Below are 18,526 nucleotides of genomic sequence, written 5' to 3'. Positions count from 1 at the left end.
AATTTTTTTATATTTTTAGTATAGATGGGGTTTCACCATGTTAGCCAGGATGGTCTCGATCTCCTGACCTCGTGATCCGCCTGTCTTGGCCTCCCAAACTGCTGGGATTACAGGAGTAAGCCACCTCGCCTGGCTGCCACTTTTTTCTTTTAATCTTGGGCAGTAGTTTAGCATGGCAGAAACACCTTCCTTGCACTCAAACTTCTAAATCCCAGCTCTATCATTACGTAGTTGTGTAACTGTTTTCATCTTGTACATTAGAATAATACCACCAATTAAAGATATTCTGGTATATGGTAGGGTCTAAATAAAGAGTAGTAATTATTATCCATTGGAATACATTACCTACTAGCTAGATTATAAGCACTTTGAGAGCCTGTGATTGCCTTGTATCCACTGTGTCCGTAGTCTAGCACTGAGTCAGCATGTCATAATTTTCAACATATTGTCATATCAATTACTATCTTCACTACCTTTTTCAGGGAGAGCCATCTTAGGATTGTAGAAGGAGTATTACCTCTCTCCTGCTATTTTATTTTTATTTTATAGAGATGAGGGCTAACTATGCTGCCCACGCTAGTCTCAAACTCCTGGGCTCAAGCAGTCCTCTCACCTTAGCCTCCCAAAATGCTGGGATTAAAGACATGAGCTACTGCGCCTGACCCTCCTAGTTATTTTAATGGTAAGTTAGAATAACTCTTAAAAGCCAGAGAAAGTCAAATATTAAATCATATAGCTTTACACTTCCTATGGCAACAGTAAATAAATGAATAAATAAGACAATTTTAGACAGGGTAAATAATGTTATTACCTATTCAGGTCCATATTTCTAAATCACATGCTAAGCTGCTATTTTAGACATTACCTACTGATTTCCTGTTGTAACAGACGAAGATGTTTACTCCACTTACACTATCTTCCCACTATATTTCATCCCAATTTTTGGTTAAACTGACTGTAGTTCTGCATTATGATTAGGGAAATACTGCTTACTGTAAAGCCAAGAAATTTACTGTGATAATGTCTCCTTTTTTATAAAAAGTTTTGCTTTTCCTGTTGTGTCCCTATCCTTCATTTTTTACATTAGATGCTATTTATACTCATCAACAGATTTTTCTTCCAAATGCTTAACATATCTATTGAGTCTACTTTTATCTGGAAACCTCCTTTTTGTAGAGACAGGGTCTTGCTTTGTTGCTCAGGCTGGTCCTAAACTCCTAGATTCAAGCAATCCTCCCATGTCAGTCTCTGGACTAGCTGGAATTACAGGCATATACGACTGTGCCTTGCCTATCTTTTGTTTTTTTTGTTTGTTTGTTTTAAAACAAGTTTTTCTTCTTAAATGTGAACAAATATTTTAATTAAAAATATTTTTGTTGTTGTTTTAAAGGAAGCTTGCATTAATCAATAAAATATCCAGAAACAATGTCTGTGAAACAAGTGCTTTTATCCACATTTGGCAAAAGAGCCAATAATAAAAACACCAATTTATAAGCAACAGCTAAAAAGAAAAGCAAGCTGATCTAATTTCTCACCCTATTGTTCAAATTAGCATTTTAAACCATTGCACCTTAATTAAAGCTACTCTTTTACATATAATAATCACAAGCAAAGCAACTACTATGTAGGGTAACTATAAATGATCAAAACAGGACACTTTTGAAAATGAATGGAGCACTATTAATAATTATGCCAGGGCAATATGCATAATCTAAGCAAACCAGCCATTCCATTACTAATAACCTCCTAGATGCTGAGCTTTTAAACTTACAAGGTGTTACCAATCCCATGAAGTTCCCCCCTTAAGACACACACCCTACTATGCTAGTGCCTAATATAAAGATCACTACAGTGAAAATAGAAGATGAAAAAAATTAGCAAACACAGAATAAAAAGTTTTTAAGATACTGATTCTTCCTACCCTGCCCCCAACAAGCACACACACAATTCATTTAGAAATTCACATATTTTCTGCTTGAAGGAAATAGTAATTCACATATTTAAAAATAGATAGAACTGAATAGGCTGGTAGAATTTTCTTTCTCTTACTTGGAATTACTCAATTAAAGAAATAAAGAAAGGGTGAAAAATGATTAGAAGGAAAAGAGAATGAACTGCAGTTTTCTACCTAAAGTAGTTAAGACATGAGAGAAGAAATCACTCAATGCCCTTACCCATCCCAGAGTCTTTCTTGGTGCCATCTGATATTATGTCTACATGATCAGAGTCCACATCATAACTAAAGAAATCATTCAAATAGGTCTTTGATCGCTGGCCACCAAATACATATAAGCAACGATTTTTCTGAAAAAGAAGAAAAAAAAAAGAAAGGAATAACTTGTCACTTCCACGAGGAACTCAGAATGATCCTTTAAAAACTTAAACCTCTACAAAAGTAATTTTATAACAGATCCCAATGGAGTACTATGCTGGAATAAAAGGGAAAGAGGAAGCTCTCTACATATTGCTAAAAGGGGATCTCTAGGACATCCTGTTAAAGAAGAAAAGCAAGGTGCAGAATAATATATACAGGTTCCTTCTTCCTTTGTGTAGGAATGGAGAAGAAGGAATATCTGTGCATGAGACAAAAAGAGAGGGAAAGAGGGAAAGAGAATGTGAGACGGGGAAAAGTGAGAGAGACAGCACGCAAGTGAGAGCGAGAATAGAGATTGCTTCTTTTTTTGAAAAACGAAGGATAAACCAAAACCTAATAAAAGACAGTTACCTCTAGTGGCAGGAACAGAGCAGGAAGACCTCTCCAAAAATAACACCTTGACATATGGTTTTGACTTTAGAACCATGTATATGCTTTTATTTAATTAGAAGACAAAATTAACTCAAAAAAAAATCTAAAATTTGGGCCAAAAAAAAAAAAATCCAGCAAATAAACCTATCTGTATATAAAGATATGCTCAGACAGACAAATAGTATTTCTAGTGATTTTAATACATACTTTTTGACTACCCATCCCTAGAAGTCTAAATCCTAAACAGAAAAATAATCAGACAGCAATGTTAAACAGCACTCAGTGATTCTGTTGTTAGTTTTTTTTACTGTGAAAGCTATTATAGACAGACAAAGCAAGTAATGTTATGAAGCAGGATTTTAACCTTAAAAGACACAAAAATAGGCCGGGCACGGTGGCTCACACCTGTAGTCCTAGCATTTGGGCAGGCCAAGGTGAGAGGATTGCTTGAGACCAGCCTGGGCAGCATAGCAAGGCCCTGTCTCTACTTCTACTTCTACTACTACTTCTGCTACTGCTACTGCTACTGCTACTACTACTACTACTTCTCAAAACCCAGGTGTGGTGGTACACACCTGTAGTTTTAGCTACTTGGGAGGCTAAGGTGAGAGGATCATTTGAGCCCTGACATTCAAGGCTGTAGTGAGCTACGATCTGCACTCCAGTCGGGGTAAAAAGAAAAGATATAAAGTTACAAAATAGAAGACATTAAGATAAAAAATATTTTATTTGAACCAGACATATCAGTATGAACTCACGATTTAATTTTTCTCTTACAAAAAAAGATACATACATATGCTGTGGGGGGGTGCTCCTACTAGCCAAAGAGAAAATTTTGAGCACCAAGAAAGTGGCTGGGTACAGTGGCTCATGCCTGTAATCCCAACACTTTAGGAGGCAGAGGCGGGTGGATCACCTGAGGTCAGGAGTTCAAGACCAGCCCGGCCAACATGGCGAAACCCTGTCTTTACTAAATACAAAAAATTAGCCAGGCATGGTGGTGCATGCCTGTAATCCCAGCTACTCGGGAGGCTGAAGCAGAAGAATTGCTTGAAATCGGGAGGCAGCGGTTGCAGTGAGCCAAGATTGCACCATTGCACTCCAGCCTGGGCAACAAAAGCAAAACTCCATCTCAAAATAAAAGAAGAAGAATGACAGCATTGGATAGAAATACATCAGATATGTAAAATACTTCATAATAAAATTTTTGTATACATATCATTGGTTAACTTTGGAGCCTCAAAGTTAACTCATTTCATATTAATGAGTTCATTAATATGAAAATCAATAAAGAAAAACAATGAAACATTTATACTGCCTATTCAGTATGCTTTACATTTCAGGGTAACCAAAAAGTTAATGAGAGGAAGTTTTGTGTTTTTTTTCCCCGTAATAGGAGAATCACACACTTTACAAATGCAGAGGAAATGACATCATTAGAAAAATCACCGTCTTATACATCCTAAAGAAATTTAGGTAATGAATGGCTACAAAAACGATTAGGTAAAAGTTTGAAAGAAAACTTTATAATTGATCAGTCAGGCTAATAATACCCAAACCTACTAACATCATTAAAAGTATGTCAACCAGTTATTAAATGCCTCTCTATATTTTGCAGTCAGAGTGTCTATGAAGTATTCTTGCACATTCTCCCCGGCCCCCCAAAAAAGATAGTGAATCTAAAATCAAGCCTCTGAGTACAATGACCAGTTTATAGGAAATATGAAAGAGGAACACATTAAATGACACTATGAAGATAAAATCAAAATCAAAACTGGAAATGTGGGAGATTCTAGAGCACAAATGTCTCGCTTAGTGGGTTGTGTGTAGGGGGGAATAGGGAATAGGAGGAAAGAGTACTATTCCAATTTTTTTAAAAATGTAAGAAACATAAGAACCAAATGCAAAATACCATTTTTTTGAATCTTGACTTAAACAAAACAACTAAGTAAAGGTATTTTTCAGTATATGAGAAAAAAAGAACACAGATAGAATATTAAATGATATTAAAGAACTGCTTTTATTTTTGGTTGATAATGATATCGCAATTATGTTTCCTTTTTCTTTTTTCTTTTTCTTTTTTTTTTTTTTTTAAGAGATAGAGTCTTGCTGTATTGCCCAGGCTGGAGCACAGTGGCTATCACAAGCGCAATCCCACTATTGATCAGCATGGGAGTTTTGACCTGCTCTGTTTCTGACCTAGCCAATTCACCCCTACTTAAGCAACTTGGTGGTCCCTCGCTTCTGGGAGGTAACCATACTGATGCCAAACTTAGTATGAACAACTCATCAGCACAGTGCAATGTGGCCCAGAACTGGGCTCCAGCAATCCTCAGCCTCCTGGGTAGCTGGGACTACAGGAGTGCACCAACACACCCAACTGTAATTATGTTTTTAAAAAGTCCTTATCTGTTAGAATTATACACTATAGTAGTATTTACAAGTATAATGATACAGTATCTGGGATCTGCTTTAAAACACTACAGCACATGCTATAACAAGATGTTGCAGAAAAGGAATAATAAAAATTTTTAAAATACTCCAGCACAATAAAATTTAAGCATAAACTTAAAAATCAAAGAAACATCAAGAAAATGAATGAAATTAAATAAAAGTGCTGTATGAAAAATGAACACACTATTGATAACTGTTGAAACAATGAGCACACAAAAATGTATTATATTATCCTCTCCACTTTGTAGAGAGAAAAACATGTTTAAAATGCATGTTAAAGAACATGTTTAAAATATTTCATGACATTGTTTTAAAGCTGTGTTCACAGAAAGAACACCAAGATTTCATTAGAACATTTGAAAAGGTTAAAATAAAGTCTGTATGTTGGTTTTACTGATACATTTATTATTATTATTATTATTATTACTGAGACAGAATCTTGCTCTGTCACCCAGGCTGGAGTGCTGTGGCATGATCTTGGCTCACTGCTGCAGCCTTTGCCTTCTGGGTTCAAGCCATTCTCCCACCTCAGCCTCCCAGGTAGCTGGGACTACAGGCACAGGTCACCACACCAGGCTAATTTTTGTATTTTTACTAGAGATGGGGTTTCGCCATGTTGGCCAGGCTCATCTCAAACTTCTGGAATCAAGTGATCCACTGCGCCTGACCATTGCTGATACATTTAAATTCTAATTCTATCAAATCAAATCCTAAATTCTTTGTACTTAATGGAGAATAGCAGAAGGGAAAATAAGAACAGAGTAAGAAATTGTCCTTCTAATTACTAAGAGACGTAAGTGGAAAGGCATAAGAAAGGAACATAGCTACAAAATCTACATAAGCAGTGAAATTAGTCATAAGATTGCCCAGGTTGGTAGCCAGGTAATAACTATTTAGGAATTACCAGGTTGATGGGAAGAGTCTCATAATTAGCAAACAGTTCACTGTTAAAGAAGTTTTGTCTTTCTCTGTCATTGCTACACTAATCTCTTCCTAAAGAATTAGATTTCACCACTTCTTTTCCTATCTAGATATACATGACAAAATAACATTTACGCAATGTACGGAATGTTCTTACTGAGTGGAATAGCATGCAGTGTCCTATTCGAGACTGGATGTCCTCAGGCCCAGCATTACAGGAGTCCTCTCGAAGAAGTTTCCAGGTTTGACATTGACAGTTGAAAGCAAACAAGCCACTGAATTGTGGTTCACTGGCTCTGCTGTCATCTACGCTGCCATTACAAGTCAAAATTCTACCACCAAAAGTGTAGATCATATGTTTTTCTGAGTCCATACACATCTATCAGAACAAGGCAACAGATTGAATAGTTTTAGTTTGTTCCTGTCATGTGTGCTAAAACAAAACCAACATGTACAGTTTTACATTCTCAAAAAAAACCTAAACTTTGTCCCTAATGACACTAAATACCACCCCTGATTATCATATGCAAGTTTCTAAATAATTTTTCAAGTTGCCATTTTTCTCAGTGAGAGTAAAAACATGTTGGGATAAAGAGCTTTCTGCTTTCTTGAAATTGCATAATTTTTACCAAAATCAACCAATGATACATGAGGCGTTGATTTATATGTAAGAGTGAATACTTATCATATTCTGGGTGAACAGTCATCATACCCTCCTTATAAAAATTCCCTTCTTTCATTCTAGGCAAGCATCCTATTAATATTACTACCATTTATTAAGCGATCAGATATGCAAATAAGAGTGGTGAAGCTAAATTCACCTCTCTGCATTTATTTTTATAAAACCCTTCAAATTATGTTACAAAACAGTAAAACAAACAAAAGGACATTTACAACAATCAAGTCTCCAGACATACTTTTACAGTGTGAAGAACTCTGCTTACTTTTAACATACCACTATTTAATTTTCTTTGAATTAAGCTATACACTTCATGTTTAAAAGTCAAGCTTTATTCTTCCATTCTTTCAACTCAAGATTATAACTTTTCATAAAAATGTGTGATAAAACAGCCATTTGTCACGAGACAGTAAGAATCAAATTCTGTTTCAAATAACATATAAATCCAAGTTGGGAATTAGCTGTTGAACGTAAGTGGCATTTACATAAAGAATAAATTGTGCACACAAAACATCTATGTTTTGCTTAAAAAAACCCAACCATTTGATGTTCAATTCTCCTACCAGATTACTTCTGCTATTTATGTATTTTTTTAAACAAAAGGCTATTTTCATAATTTTTTTTTTTTTCCTAGACAGAGTTTCACCCTTGTTGCCCAGGCTAGAGTGCAACAGCATGAGCTTGGCTCACCGCAACCTCTGCCTCCCAGGTTCAAGCAATTCTCCTGCCTCAGCCTCCCGGGTAGCTGGGATTACCAGCATATGCCACCACGCCAGGATAATTTTATATTTTTAGTAGAGATGGTGTTACTCCATGTTGGTCAGGCTGGTCTTGAACTCTCAACCTCAGGTGATCCGCCTGCCTCAGCCTCCCAAAGTGCTGGGATTACAGGCATGAGCCACCGTGCCCGGCTATTTTCATAATTTTAAAGGTTGTTTTTAAAAAACTGTAGTTATTATTAAAAAGAAAAGATTCTAACATCTCCTAATTTTTATCTACCACTAAAAAGATCTACCTCGTTAGCCATTTCCCAGGTTTCTCAAAGACTTCCATAAATTAAGATGAAAATCTATTCCCCAAGGGTGAAATCTTGGTAAACATGGTTGAAAAACAAAGATGTCTGGGAATATTCCTATTTTTTAAATGATCATATAGTTAAAATCAGCACACTGCTGAAAACAACTCAGTTTGGCCCCATCCACTGCCTCTGTTGGAGGGCTCCACTGGAGCTGGGTCACATTTTCCTTTCTGAAGTACTTCAGACTCAATCACTCCAAATATCTGGGAACTATGCTGAAAATCTTTAGGGACTCACATTAAATGAGTCTATTTCCATTTTTTATTAACTCACAGATCATACTAATGGCCAATCTTTGTTACCAACCCCCTACCCTTTCTACTTCGTATGGCTACAAAGAGAGTTTCTTTCTTTTTGAGGATATTCAAGCTTAATTTTGATGTGGTTTATTCTCATTTGTTTGCAGGGCTGAAGTATAAACATCTTTATCTTGGTAGTTCTTCCTAGCACACCAGTTTAAACCAAGAAACCTTTTAATATTTGATTTCCACTCTTTTGATTTGTTTTGTCATTTTTACTCCACGAAAAAATTTCTGAAAAGCTAGTAAGCTTATTAAACTCTGTGTGATAATGTCTTTTCCATCAAAGACTTAAAAAAATCTTTAAAGCCAAAAGTTTAAAGACTATTCATTTATTATGTCAGGAGTTAAGATATTTAATTTTTAAAATCAAAATAGTGGATACCACTTATTTTCCTGGGAAAAATTATTTTTTGAACCTGAAAATGACTTTATTTTACTCATCACAGGAATACAAGATTGGTAAGGGTTTGGCTGGGTTCAAAATAATCTTCTCCTCACAAAATCTGAAGATAATGCTATAAAGGCTTCTAAGTATCCAATGTTGCCCAACCTACCACCTTCCCTTCTACAAACCTCCAAAAATGCCTCATGACCCAGTGAGAATATCAATGAGCTGAGATCTTCAATTCTTCAACTGAAGTTTTTCCTGCTACTTCTTGGCTAGCTCACCTTCCATTTTCTAGTAATTTCCACAAAAAGTGATTACACTTGAAGGACAGTTTGGCTAGATATAAAATTCTTGGCTCACACTGTCTTTTCCTGAATGTCTTCTAGATGTTGCTCTATTATCTCCTGGCACTGAAAGTAGATGTAGAGAAATCTGATACCAGTCTCATTTTAGTTCTCTTATAGGTGACTTGATCATTTTGTCTACTTGCTATAAAATGATCTCTTATCTTTTATAGTCAATGTTATTAATATACGTCTTAGAGTTAAGTATTCGGGTCAACTTTTTCTGAATATAGTACGCCCATTTGACATGTGGAGTAAAATCTTTCTTCAGGAAAATGTTCTTGAATTCAATTGATAAATAATTGTTTTTTCCATTGTTTTGGCTTTCTTCTTTAAAGTCTCCAGTTATATATATATGTTGGCTCTCCTCTGCCTACCTTCCCTGGTTAATCATTTTTACCTCTTTGTTTGATCTTATTCCTATGCTATATGATCATTACCTATTCTTCTTTATGCTCTTTGTAGATAAGTCTTCATTTCTGAAAGGAGTAATATACTGGGATATAACTTTCATTTATTGTTATTTTTCTTTTTATTGTTTTTCTTTAGAGTATCTCTCTAAAGCTTTGTTATTTATTGCTTTTTAGTTTTTCATATGTAATTGAGTTGAATTTCCCTGGACCAGATAACTTTACAGAGGATTTCTATAGAAGGTGGATGTTCTTGCTCAAGAACTCCTTCCTCTGTTGCTACTGAATTGAATGGCTCCTTCAAAATATGGCACTTCTGGTGAAGCCATACCTTCTCTAATTCTATGAATCTCATCTGGCTTACAGGGCAGATCTCAAGCTTTGAGCTCCCCAAGTTTCTTACTGGCCATTGCAAAAGGAGCCATCATTCCCACTGTGTTTCCTTCACTTTTACAAAAATAATGCTTTCTGACACATATCACCTCTGGATCTTTCTGGGTACTTTACACATATTAATTCACTGATTCTTCTAGTGGCTGCCCTAGGTGCAATTTGTGCCCTGTCCCTGACACTTCTCACTATGACGTACAACTGCTACGCTCCCTTTGCTTTCCCAGGTCTCCCTATTATACTGTTGTGGGCTTCAACAAAAGTTCTGAGTATTTCAGTTGTTTTTGGCTAAACTTACAAGGCACTGGGAGTTGTAGGTTTACTCTAGCTCTTGGTTTTGCTGAGAGAGAGAGACTGTGTGTGTGTGTGTGTGTGTTTGTGTTTAAATCTTTTTGCTTGATTACCATTATTCCTGGAAAACCACACAAAGCAACATCAAGGAAAGCTTGAGAACTAAACTGCCACTATGTTCTTAAGAAATCCAGATGTCTTTGAATTTTATTTTTTAAATATGTTAAAATTAAAAACGGCAAATAGCTCTTAAGCATGTTTGTATCATATAGCTTTCTCATATTTTTATCAAATTTGAACGTTAAGTGTTAAATCCTAAATTTTCATGAACACCACAAGCTATTTTTGGAGTGTCACAAACACTACAAGTGTAAGTTCTAACTTACAGCTTTATTTGTATGAAATAGAATAGCAAATGCAGGAGTATACAGATTTACTTGCTCACTGTTACAGGGCTAGTTGTTGGCTGAATTAGTACTGAAATCCTTGTTTCTTCACCCCCAGTGTTCTGCTGTACCATCTAACCAGTTGAAAACCATGCATTATTTAACAGCACCCAGCTTTCAAGAAACATCCTATTTTATAAAAGTCAAGAGAAACAAAGGCCACACACAAGATCTCTCTATGTGCTACTCCTAAGCTATTCTTTTTTCAACCTGTAAAAAAAAAAAAAAAAAGACATCAGCATCTTTTATAAAAGAAATACGTAACCATTTGGGAACAAGAGAATAAATTGTTCCCTAACAATATTATCTGCTGATGTTTTTAAAAGATCAGAACCAGACTAACTTTTCTTGGCATGCTTATTTTCCACACGAAGAACAGTGAGGGTGTCAGCAGGGATGTGCATAGCTCTGTGGAGCTCAGTTAAATAGAGCCAACAGAAGTTCCACATTTAAGCTGGGGAGTATTTCCAAGAATACTAGTTTTGATTTTCTACCTACCACTTAACTTCATAGGCATAACTCACTCTTCCTCTCCTTACCATTCTCCTATAACAATTATATGTTAATAGAAATACGGCAATAGGATAGTTTAAAAGCAAATAATTAACAAAAATCTATAAAGACACAATAAATAAAGACCCTGGGTTCTAAGTCCTAGATAAGATTTCAGGTCTCACCTAAGTTTTGTCATAATTCTAGCACCACCTCCCATTTCCCAAATACTAGATAATTTATGTCCATCAATACGGAGTTATAGATTTTTAAAGTCTTTTTCTCCTCAATACATCAAAAAAAACTTTGGACGTGGGTTGAGCCAGGTAAAAACTTGCTTATGGAATTTAAAATGGTTACTGTCTTTTTTGACCTACATTGAATTTGTATGGAATAAGTATTCAAAGACAGGTAACAATGATAATGACAATGATGGGGCTAATGAGAGCTACATGTATATTAATATTAAAATGGCTTACAACGAGGCTATGTTCAGTCTTCTAGTCTACAACATTATTGTATAATTTCTATTGGTGCTGAGTTTAATCTAGTATGTCAAATTCCTCTCTAGGTTTATACAATTTTGTGACTATAAACAAAACAAAATATATTTCACTCTAACTGGAATAAAAGCTCTAGATTTCATCTAGTTCATTATAAAGTGATTTTCCATTTCTCACAGGAATGTAGAATAAGAAATATAATTAAAAGGGCAAGTTGTTATTGTTATGATTTATGCATATGCATTATAAAACTAAATATGTTTTTCCTAATATTGCTCCATCTACTCTCTAAAGTTTCTATATATCAACAATCTATGTCCTGAGATCTTCGTATTCTATCCTGCAACAAACAAGAGAAAAAAATTTAAAGGATAACTTTATACCTACTGAAACAATAATTATTATTACTGTCATAGATATTTGTCATGGAAAGCACTACTGGACAACTCAGCATAACATCTAACATGAACTCTAATTGCAACAATCACTAAGCACTGATTAATTCCATCATATATTTAACTGTGCATCAAACCTGATGATCAAACACCAATTTCGGCCCTCCATCAGCAGCAGTATCCTCACTTAGTAACATCCATGTGTTTGTATCAATGTCATAACGATAGAAGTCACTTTTCAGAGATTTGCTGTTCCTCACAGAGGAATCCAAGTAACGCCCCAAGGTGTAGATTTGCCTCCGTTGAATGTCAATGCACATTTTATGACACGATCTGGCACTAGGACCATTCTGTAGAGAGAGAGAGAAAATAAATAAATAAATAAACAAATAAATAAATAAATGAAAGAGCAAAAAAAAAAAAAATCAAAGAACAAATAATAGAAAAATTAAATGCCATTTTTTATTACCTTTCATTAAAAGGTTTCTCAGAAACTCACATCAAGTCAACCAATATGAGTCCAACACTAGGCTTAACTCTCTAAAGGAAAGCAAAAGCAGTAAGCAGTAGGAGACAGAAATCTTACCTTAGAAATGCTTAAAATCTACCAGGAAAGATGAGATGAACTACACTGCAGCTCATGGCACTCTGTTTATAACATCTATATGGTTTCTACCATATACTGCACTGCATTTTAGTCATTTGTGCACAGAGTTCAATTCCCTATTACATGACAATCTACTTTAAGACATGTTTGGTCTTTATGAACATTTTTGTATTTCTCATCAGAATCTAGCACAAAAGAGGTACTCCAAGAATATTTAGAATCAGTGAATTTCAAAATTAGCAGAAACATCAATAAAATCTCTAGTTTAATCACTTGGACAAAGGGCGGGGAACATCACACACCAGGGTCTGTCGAGGGGTGGGGGTCAAGGGGAAGGATAGCATTAGGAGAAATACCTAATGTAAATGATGAGTTGATGGATGCAGCAAACCAACATGGCACATGTATACCTATCAAACCTGCACATTGTGCACATGTACCCTAGAACTTGAGTGTAATAATAAAAAAAAATTTAAAAAAATTAAATCTCTAGTTTTCTCCTTTTAAAGAAGAGAAAATACAAGTCTAGCAAGGAAATATAAGACCAGGATGATAACTTTAATAAGCTAGTGACAGAAACTAATAAGAATCCAAGTCTATCACTTCTTTATCCATCCTTTACATTGTAAAATTAATTTTCCTGATTGAATAAATAGCACAGCTACAGTAAATAAATAAGGAATAATATTAAGAACAGTATATTATCAATAAATTAATTAGCTGGTATCACTTGTATCACAGGACCCAATAAAACATAAAAAATATTGTAGTATAGTCAAAAGGGTTCATCGGGGAAAAAGAACTTCAATTGCACAGGGTTTAATTAGCTGAAAAGGGGAAAGGAAAGGAAACTAATGTTTGTTAAACAATTCCCAAGTTCTGTTTACACTATTACTGTGTATGTGTGTGTTCCATTTAATCTTTATAACAACCCCGTATGGAAATATTATCACCATTTCACAGAGTCCACCGTCACAAAACTAGGAAGTAAGATAGCAAATCTATGCCCTTGTGTACCAGAGCCAAAGACTGGGCTCTTTCACAATTTCAGATTATTTTTTCTAGAAGAAAAACAAAGGCAAAAATATACTTGTTAATACAGTCTATGCAGTTATGACTGAGATGAAGAGTTCTTGCTGCAGAAATAACAGAATTGATGTATAAAGTGGACATAGAAAGCCTGATGAATGACTGACAGAGGAGACAATTTATGATTTTGTAGGCAATAAAGAACTATTGGTGGTTTCTAAAGTAAGATATAACATAAAAAGGCAGTATTCTAAGAAGAGTAATTTAGCAGTATTAATTAAGTGAAATGAAGGAATATTAGGCAGAAAGAACAGTATTTTGACAATGAAGTTGATGTGAATGTACACTTTAATATTCATACTAATTATTTTCAAACTTATTTTAAAATATTTTTGTCAAAGAATATCTTTAGCAAATAAGGTGAAAATTTTATTTAAGAAAGGATTGCCTCCATAAATAATCTCAAAAACAAAGACGGAGTAACACATAATAAATCTATGCCATAATGCGTAGAGTGTAAAACTTGAAATTTTAATAAGAGAATAATAGAACTTCTTGCTTCAACTAAATTAGCACAAATAATATTAAAACGATGACCAAATTACATGCCAAGAAAAAAGAAATAAAGATAAATCAATAGAATAGAAAACATGAAAAAAATAGGGAAAATTAACAAAGTTGGTTCTTTGAAAGACTGATAGAATTATAAACCACTGGCAGACTAATTTTTTACAAAGGGAGGGAAAATACAAATTGCCAGTACCAGAAATGAAAGCAAGATTAACACTACAGACTTCCTAGAAATGAAAAGAGAGAGAATACTATCAAAAACATAGGTAAAATCTGACAATGTAGATAAAACAGACATAATTTATTAAAAAAACCTAACTTACCAAGATGACATGAGATGAAAGAGGAAAATCTGAAGGAATTACACATACTGAAAAACTGAATTCATAATTGCCCACATATCTGCACTGGTAAATTATATCAAGCACTTAAGGAAAAAATGGTATCTGTTTTAGACAAAATTTTTCAGAAAATCGAGGGAAAAAGAAAAACTCTACTGTTTATCCACATTCTCTTCCATTCCTGGCTTATTTTATGAGGCCAACATAACACTGAAACCAAATAACAATATTACAAAGGAGAAGGAAGAGAAGGGGAAGAAGGAAGAAGAAATGGGGAAGAGGTGGAGAAATCATTTACAGATGGCTAGGACCCCTTATGAACATAGACAAAACTAATCTTTAACAAAATATTACCAAACAGCAGTAGCAATATATGAAAATAATATTTTACAACAAAAAGGTATTTATCCCAGGAATGTAAAGTTGATTTTACATCTGAAAATCAATCAGGATAATCTGTCATATTAACAGAATAAAGAAGAAAAAACACAATTATATCAATACATATGTAAAAAGAGCATTTGGTAAAATTCATCACCTATTCATGATCAAAACTCATAGCAAAATAGGAATAGAAAGACTTTCAATCCGATAACATGTAAGAAAATGTAAAATTTAATTTTTCTTAATGACGACATACTGAACACTCTCCTGCTTAGATATGAAACAAGACAGGGATGTCTTTTCTCACCACTTATATTTAACATTACTCTGGAAGTTCAAGTCAGTGCAATAAGGAAGGAATTAAAAAATAAAATAAAGGCTGGGCCTGGTGGCTCATGCCTGTAACCCCATCACTTTGGGAGGCCAAGGCGGGAGGATTCGTTGAGTTAAGGAGTTCAAGACTCCTCTGCATGTTCAACATACAGAGACCCTATCTCTACACATAATTAAAAAATTAGCTGGGCATGGAGGCACGCGCCTGTGGTCCCAGCTACTGGGGAGACTGAGGTAGAAGGATTGCTTGAGCCCAGAAGGTTGAGGCTGCAGCAAGCCATGACCATGTCACTGCACTCCAGCATGGGCAACAGAGTGAGACTGTGTCTCAAACAAACAAACGAAAAATAAAATAAAATAAAATAATGAAGGAAAAGAGAACAGAAAGAAGAAAAATGACTGCTTCTTTAAAATACTCTAAGAAATAAAAAAGACGCTATTAGAAATAAGTAGACTTAAAGTGACATGATACGAAGGCAATATTAACAAATCAACTGTATTTCTCTATATTACCAGCCAACAAATGGACAGTAAAAAAATTTTAAATTCCATTATAATAGCACAAAAAGCAAAATACACTGATATCAAGTTAACGAAAATATCATAGACCTCTTAAACTGAAAACTCTTAAGAGTGCTGAGAGATAATGAAGACTAAAATAAATGGAGAATAAACCATGTTCATGGTGTAGAAAGATTCAATATCATTAAAACATCAATTTGCAGCCAGGCGCAGTGGCTCATGCCTGTAATCCCAGCACTTTGAGAAGCTGAAGTGGGTGGATCACCTGAGGTAAGGATTTCGAGACCAGCCTGGCCAACATGGTGAAACCTCATCTCTACTAAAAATACAAAAATTAGCTGGGTGGGTGCCTGTAATCTCAGCTACTCGGGAGGCTGAGGTAGGAGAATCACTTGAACCTGGGAGAAGGGGGCTGCAGTGAGCTGAGATCGCATCATTGCACTCCGGCCTAAGCAACAAGAGCAAAACTCCGTCTCAAAGAAAAAAAAAAAAAATTCAAACGACAAAATAAAACCTACCAATTTGCTCCAAATTAATATATAGATTTATCATATTCCCATCATAATCCCAACAGTTCTAGAAATTTATATATAGAAATATATAAATTCTAAAATTTATATATTACCTGACTTCATGAATTACTATAAAGCTACAGTAATCGAGGGAGTGTCATACTGGTTAACAAGAGACCAAAATATAATAGAACAGAATAGAGTACAAAAAGAGATATATACTTACATGATCAATTGATTTCTGGCCAAGGTGCCAAAGCAAATCAATGGGCCAAGAAGATAGGGAGTAACCAGAAATCTCATACATTGCAGGCAAAGTATAAAATGGTTTAACCATTTTGGGAAAAGCTTTAAGTTTCATTAATGGATGATAAAAGGCTGAGAGTTTGATGAGTAATGGCATATTTTCATAATCTTGAAATGTCTCCATATAAATTACTTACTAATTATAAATTAGACAAATCTGGTGGGCATCTCCTTAGCCAAGTGATTGAAGCTAATATCAGACAAACTGACGTAATGTGTCTCCTGATATGATATATTGAGGAGATGCTAATGTGATCTATGGGTTATTCTTGCTAAAAATATATCATCTAAATCCAATCCTAAGAAAACATACAAACCCAGTTGAAGGATATTCTAAAAAATAACTGCCCTGTACTCTTTAAAAATCATCAAAGTCAAGAAAGACAAAGAAAGTTTAGGGAACTATTCTAGACTAAAGATGACTAAGGAAGCATGACACCAAAAAGCAATACATGATCATGGTCTAAATTCTGGGCTGGGGTTGCAGAGTGACAAGGGATGCCTATAAAGAACATTACTGGGGCATTATTGGGATAATTGTCTATATCTGAATGGGAACTGTGGATTAGATTAAAGCAGCAGTTCTCAGTGTGGTCTGGGGTCTCCTAGGGAGTCTATAAGGTCAAAGTTATTTTTACAATACTAACAAAAAAATTTGTCTTTTCACTCTTATTCTCTTATGAGTATATGTGAACATTTCCAGAGGCTACATGACTTTCTAATACAGCAACTGAATAAAGAAGCATATGAACCCAGATGTCTTTTATTGAGCCAAACATTAAAGAGATTTAGAAAACTATACAAAAATGCCACTTGAGGGCCAGGCGCGGTGGCTCACGCCTGTAATCCCAGCACTTTCGGAGGCCGAGGCTGGTGGATTACGAGGTCAAGAGATCGAGACCATCCTGGCCAACATGATGAAACCCTGTCTCTACTAAAAATACAAAAATTAGCCAGGCGTGGTGGCAGGCACCTGTAATCCCAGCTACTCGGGAGGCTGAGGCAGAAGAATCGCTTGAACCCGGGAGGCGGAGGTTTTTATAAGTCTATTAATTAACTAGAATAAATCTGAGCTCCAGTACTGAATCACCACTTTACTCATCTCTACTGACTTTGAATTAACAGAAAGTGTTCTCATCAAAATAATCTCTATATTTTTCCAGCATGAGTTTTAAAATAATTACTTATTGCATTATAAATATTACTTACAACGTATGTATATGGTACAAAAAAATAATGGAATGAAGTTATCTACCCGTACCAAGCTTTAGAAGAATAACATTTAATATTACCTTTAAACCCCCTACCCTCTCCGGATTTTGTATTTATCGTTCCCTTTTCTCTAGTATTAATTTCTCATTTAACTTACCTCACCCACTTACTCACTAAAGAGTAAGAATGTGCACATCCTTAAAATACATACATTTTAAAGAATGTGATTCATGCCTTTAAGGAATTCAGATAGGGAAACATGAATATAAATCAATCATTATAGTAAGCCATTCAAGTATTAAAAGGGGTTAAGTGAGCACATGGAAGCTTTTAATTCTGCTTGGCGAGGTCAAGAAAGGCTTTACAGAGAAAGTGAAGTCTGAACTGAGTTTTAAAGAATAAGTGGGTATTTATTAGGTAAAGTTAGGGGGAGATCCTCCCTCTGTTAATTCCAAACAAGGAAAACAACATTGCCAAAGGACACAGGTGAGAAAGTTGAATAATTCCAGCATCTATAACTGGCACATGGGAGATGAGGCTGGAAAAGTAATTGAGTAGCAAATCTTGATGAGAAATTTCGAGTTTTTACTCTAAGCAAAAGGAAGTGAGATAAATAAATTGTTTTATTATTGTTTCCTGTATCTATGCCCTTTAATAGTATCCTGCACCAACTGACTCTGGACTTGGTTACATGATTGCTTTTTGCTATCAGGGCAAGAAAAAAATTGATGGATTGCTCATGTCTACCTCATCCCCTTTGCAGCCCAGCACCTGCCATGAGAACAAGCTCTGGCTAGCCTATATAAAACAGAGCCAGGCAGTCCCAGCTGAAACCACACTAGACCAGCTGACAGATAGCTGACTCCTAGAC

The 18,526-nt window shown here is 35.1% G+C and overlaps 1 protein-coding gene across 9 annotated transcripts in view; it reads right to left on the bottom strand.

Annotated features, from left to right (window-relative positions):
* Positions 1 to 18,526, bottom strand: part of MKLN1 (muskelin 1) — a 399,844-nt gene that overhangs the window by 54,333 nt on the left and 326,985 nt on the right. For all 9 annotated transcript variants that reach the window (XM_063667815.1, XM_063667819.1, XM_054495363.2 and 6 more), the window contains 3 exons: positions 11,977 to 12,189; positions 6,279 to 6,500; positions 2,175 to 2,304 (listed from right to left, as the gene is read on the bottom strand). In XM_063667815.1, coding sequence (XP_063523885.1) covers positions 2,175 to 2,304; positions 6,279 to 6,500; positions 11,977 to 12,189 — 565 coding nt within the window. The remainder of the gene's footprint in view (positions 1 to 2,174; positions 2,305 to 6,278; positions 6,501 to 11,976; positions 12,190 to 18,526) is intronic.

Source organism: Pongo pygmaeus, chromosome 6 (assembly GCF_028885625.2).
Source record: "Pongo pygmaeus isolate AG05252 chromosome 6, NHGRI_mPonPyg2-v2.0_pri, whole genome shotgun sequence".
In the NCBI taxonomy this organism is placed as follows: Eukaryota; Metazoa; Chordata; class Mammalia; order Primates; family Hominidae; genus Pongo; species Pongo pygmaeus.
Note: the sequence above shows the minus strand (reverse complement) of the source record. Positions and strands in the feature narration are given on the sequence as shown.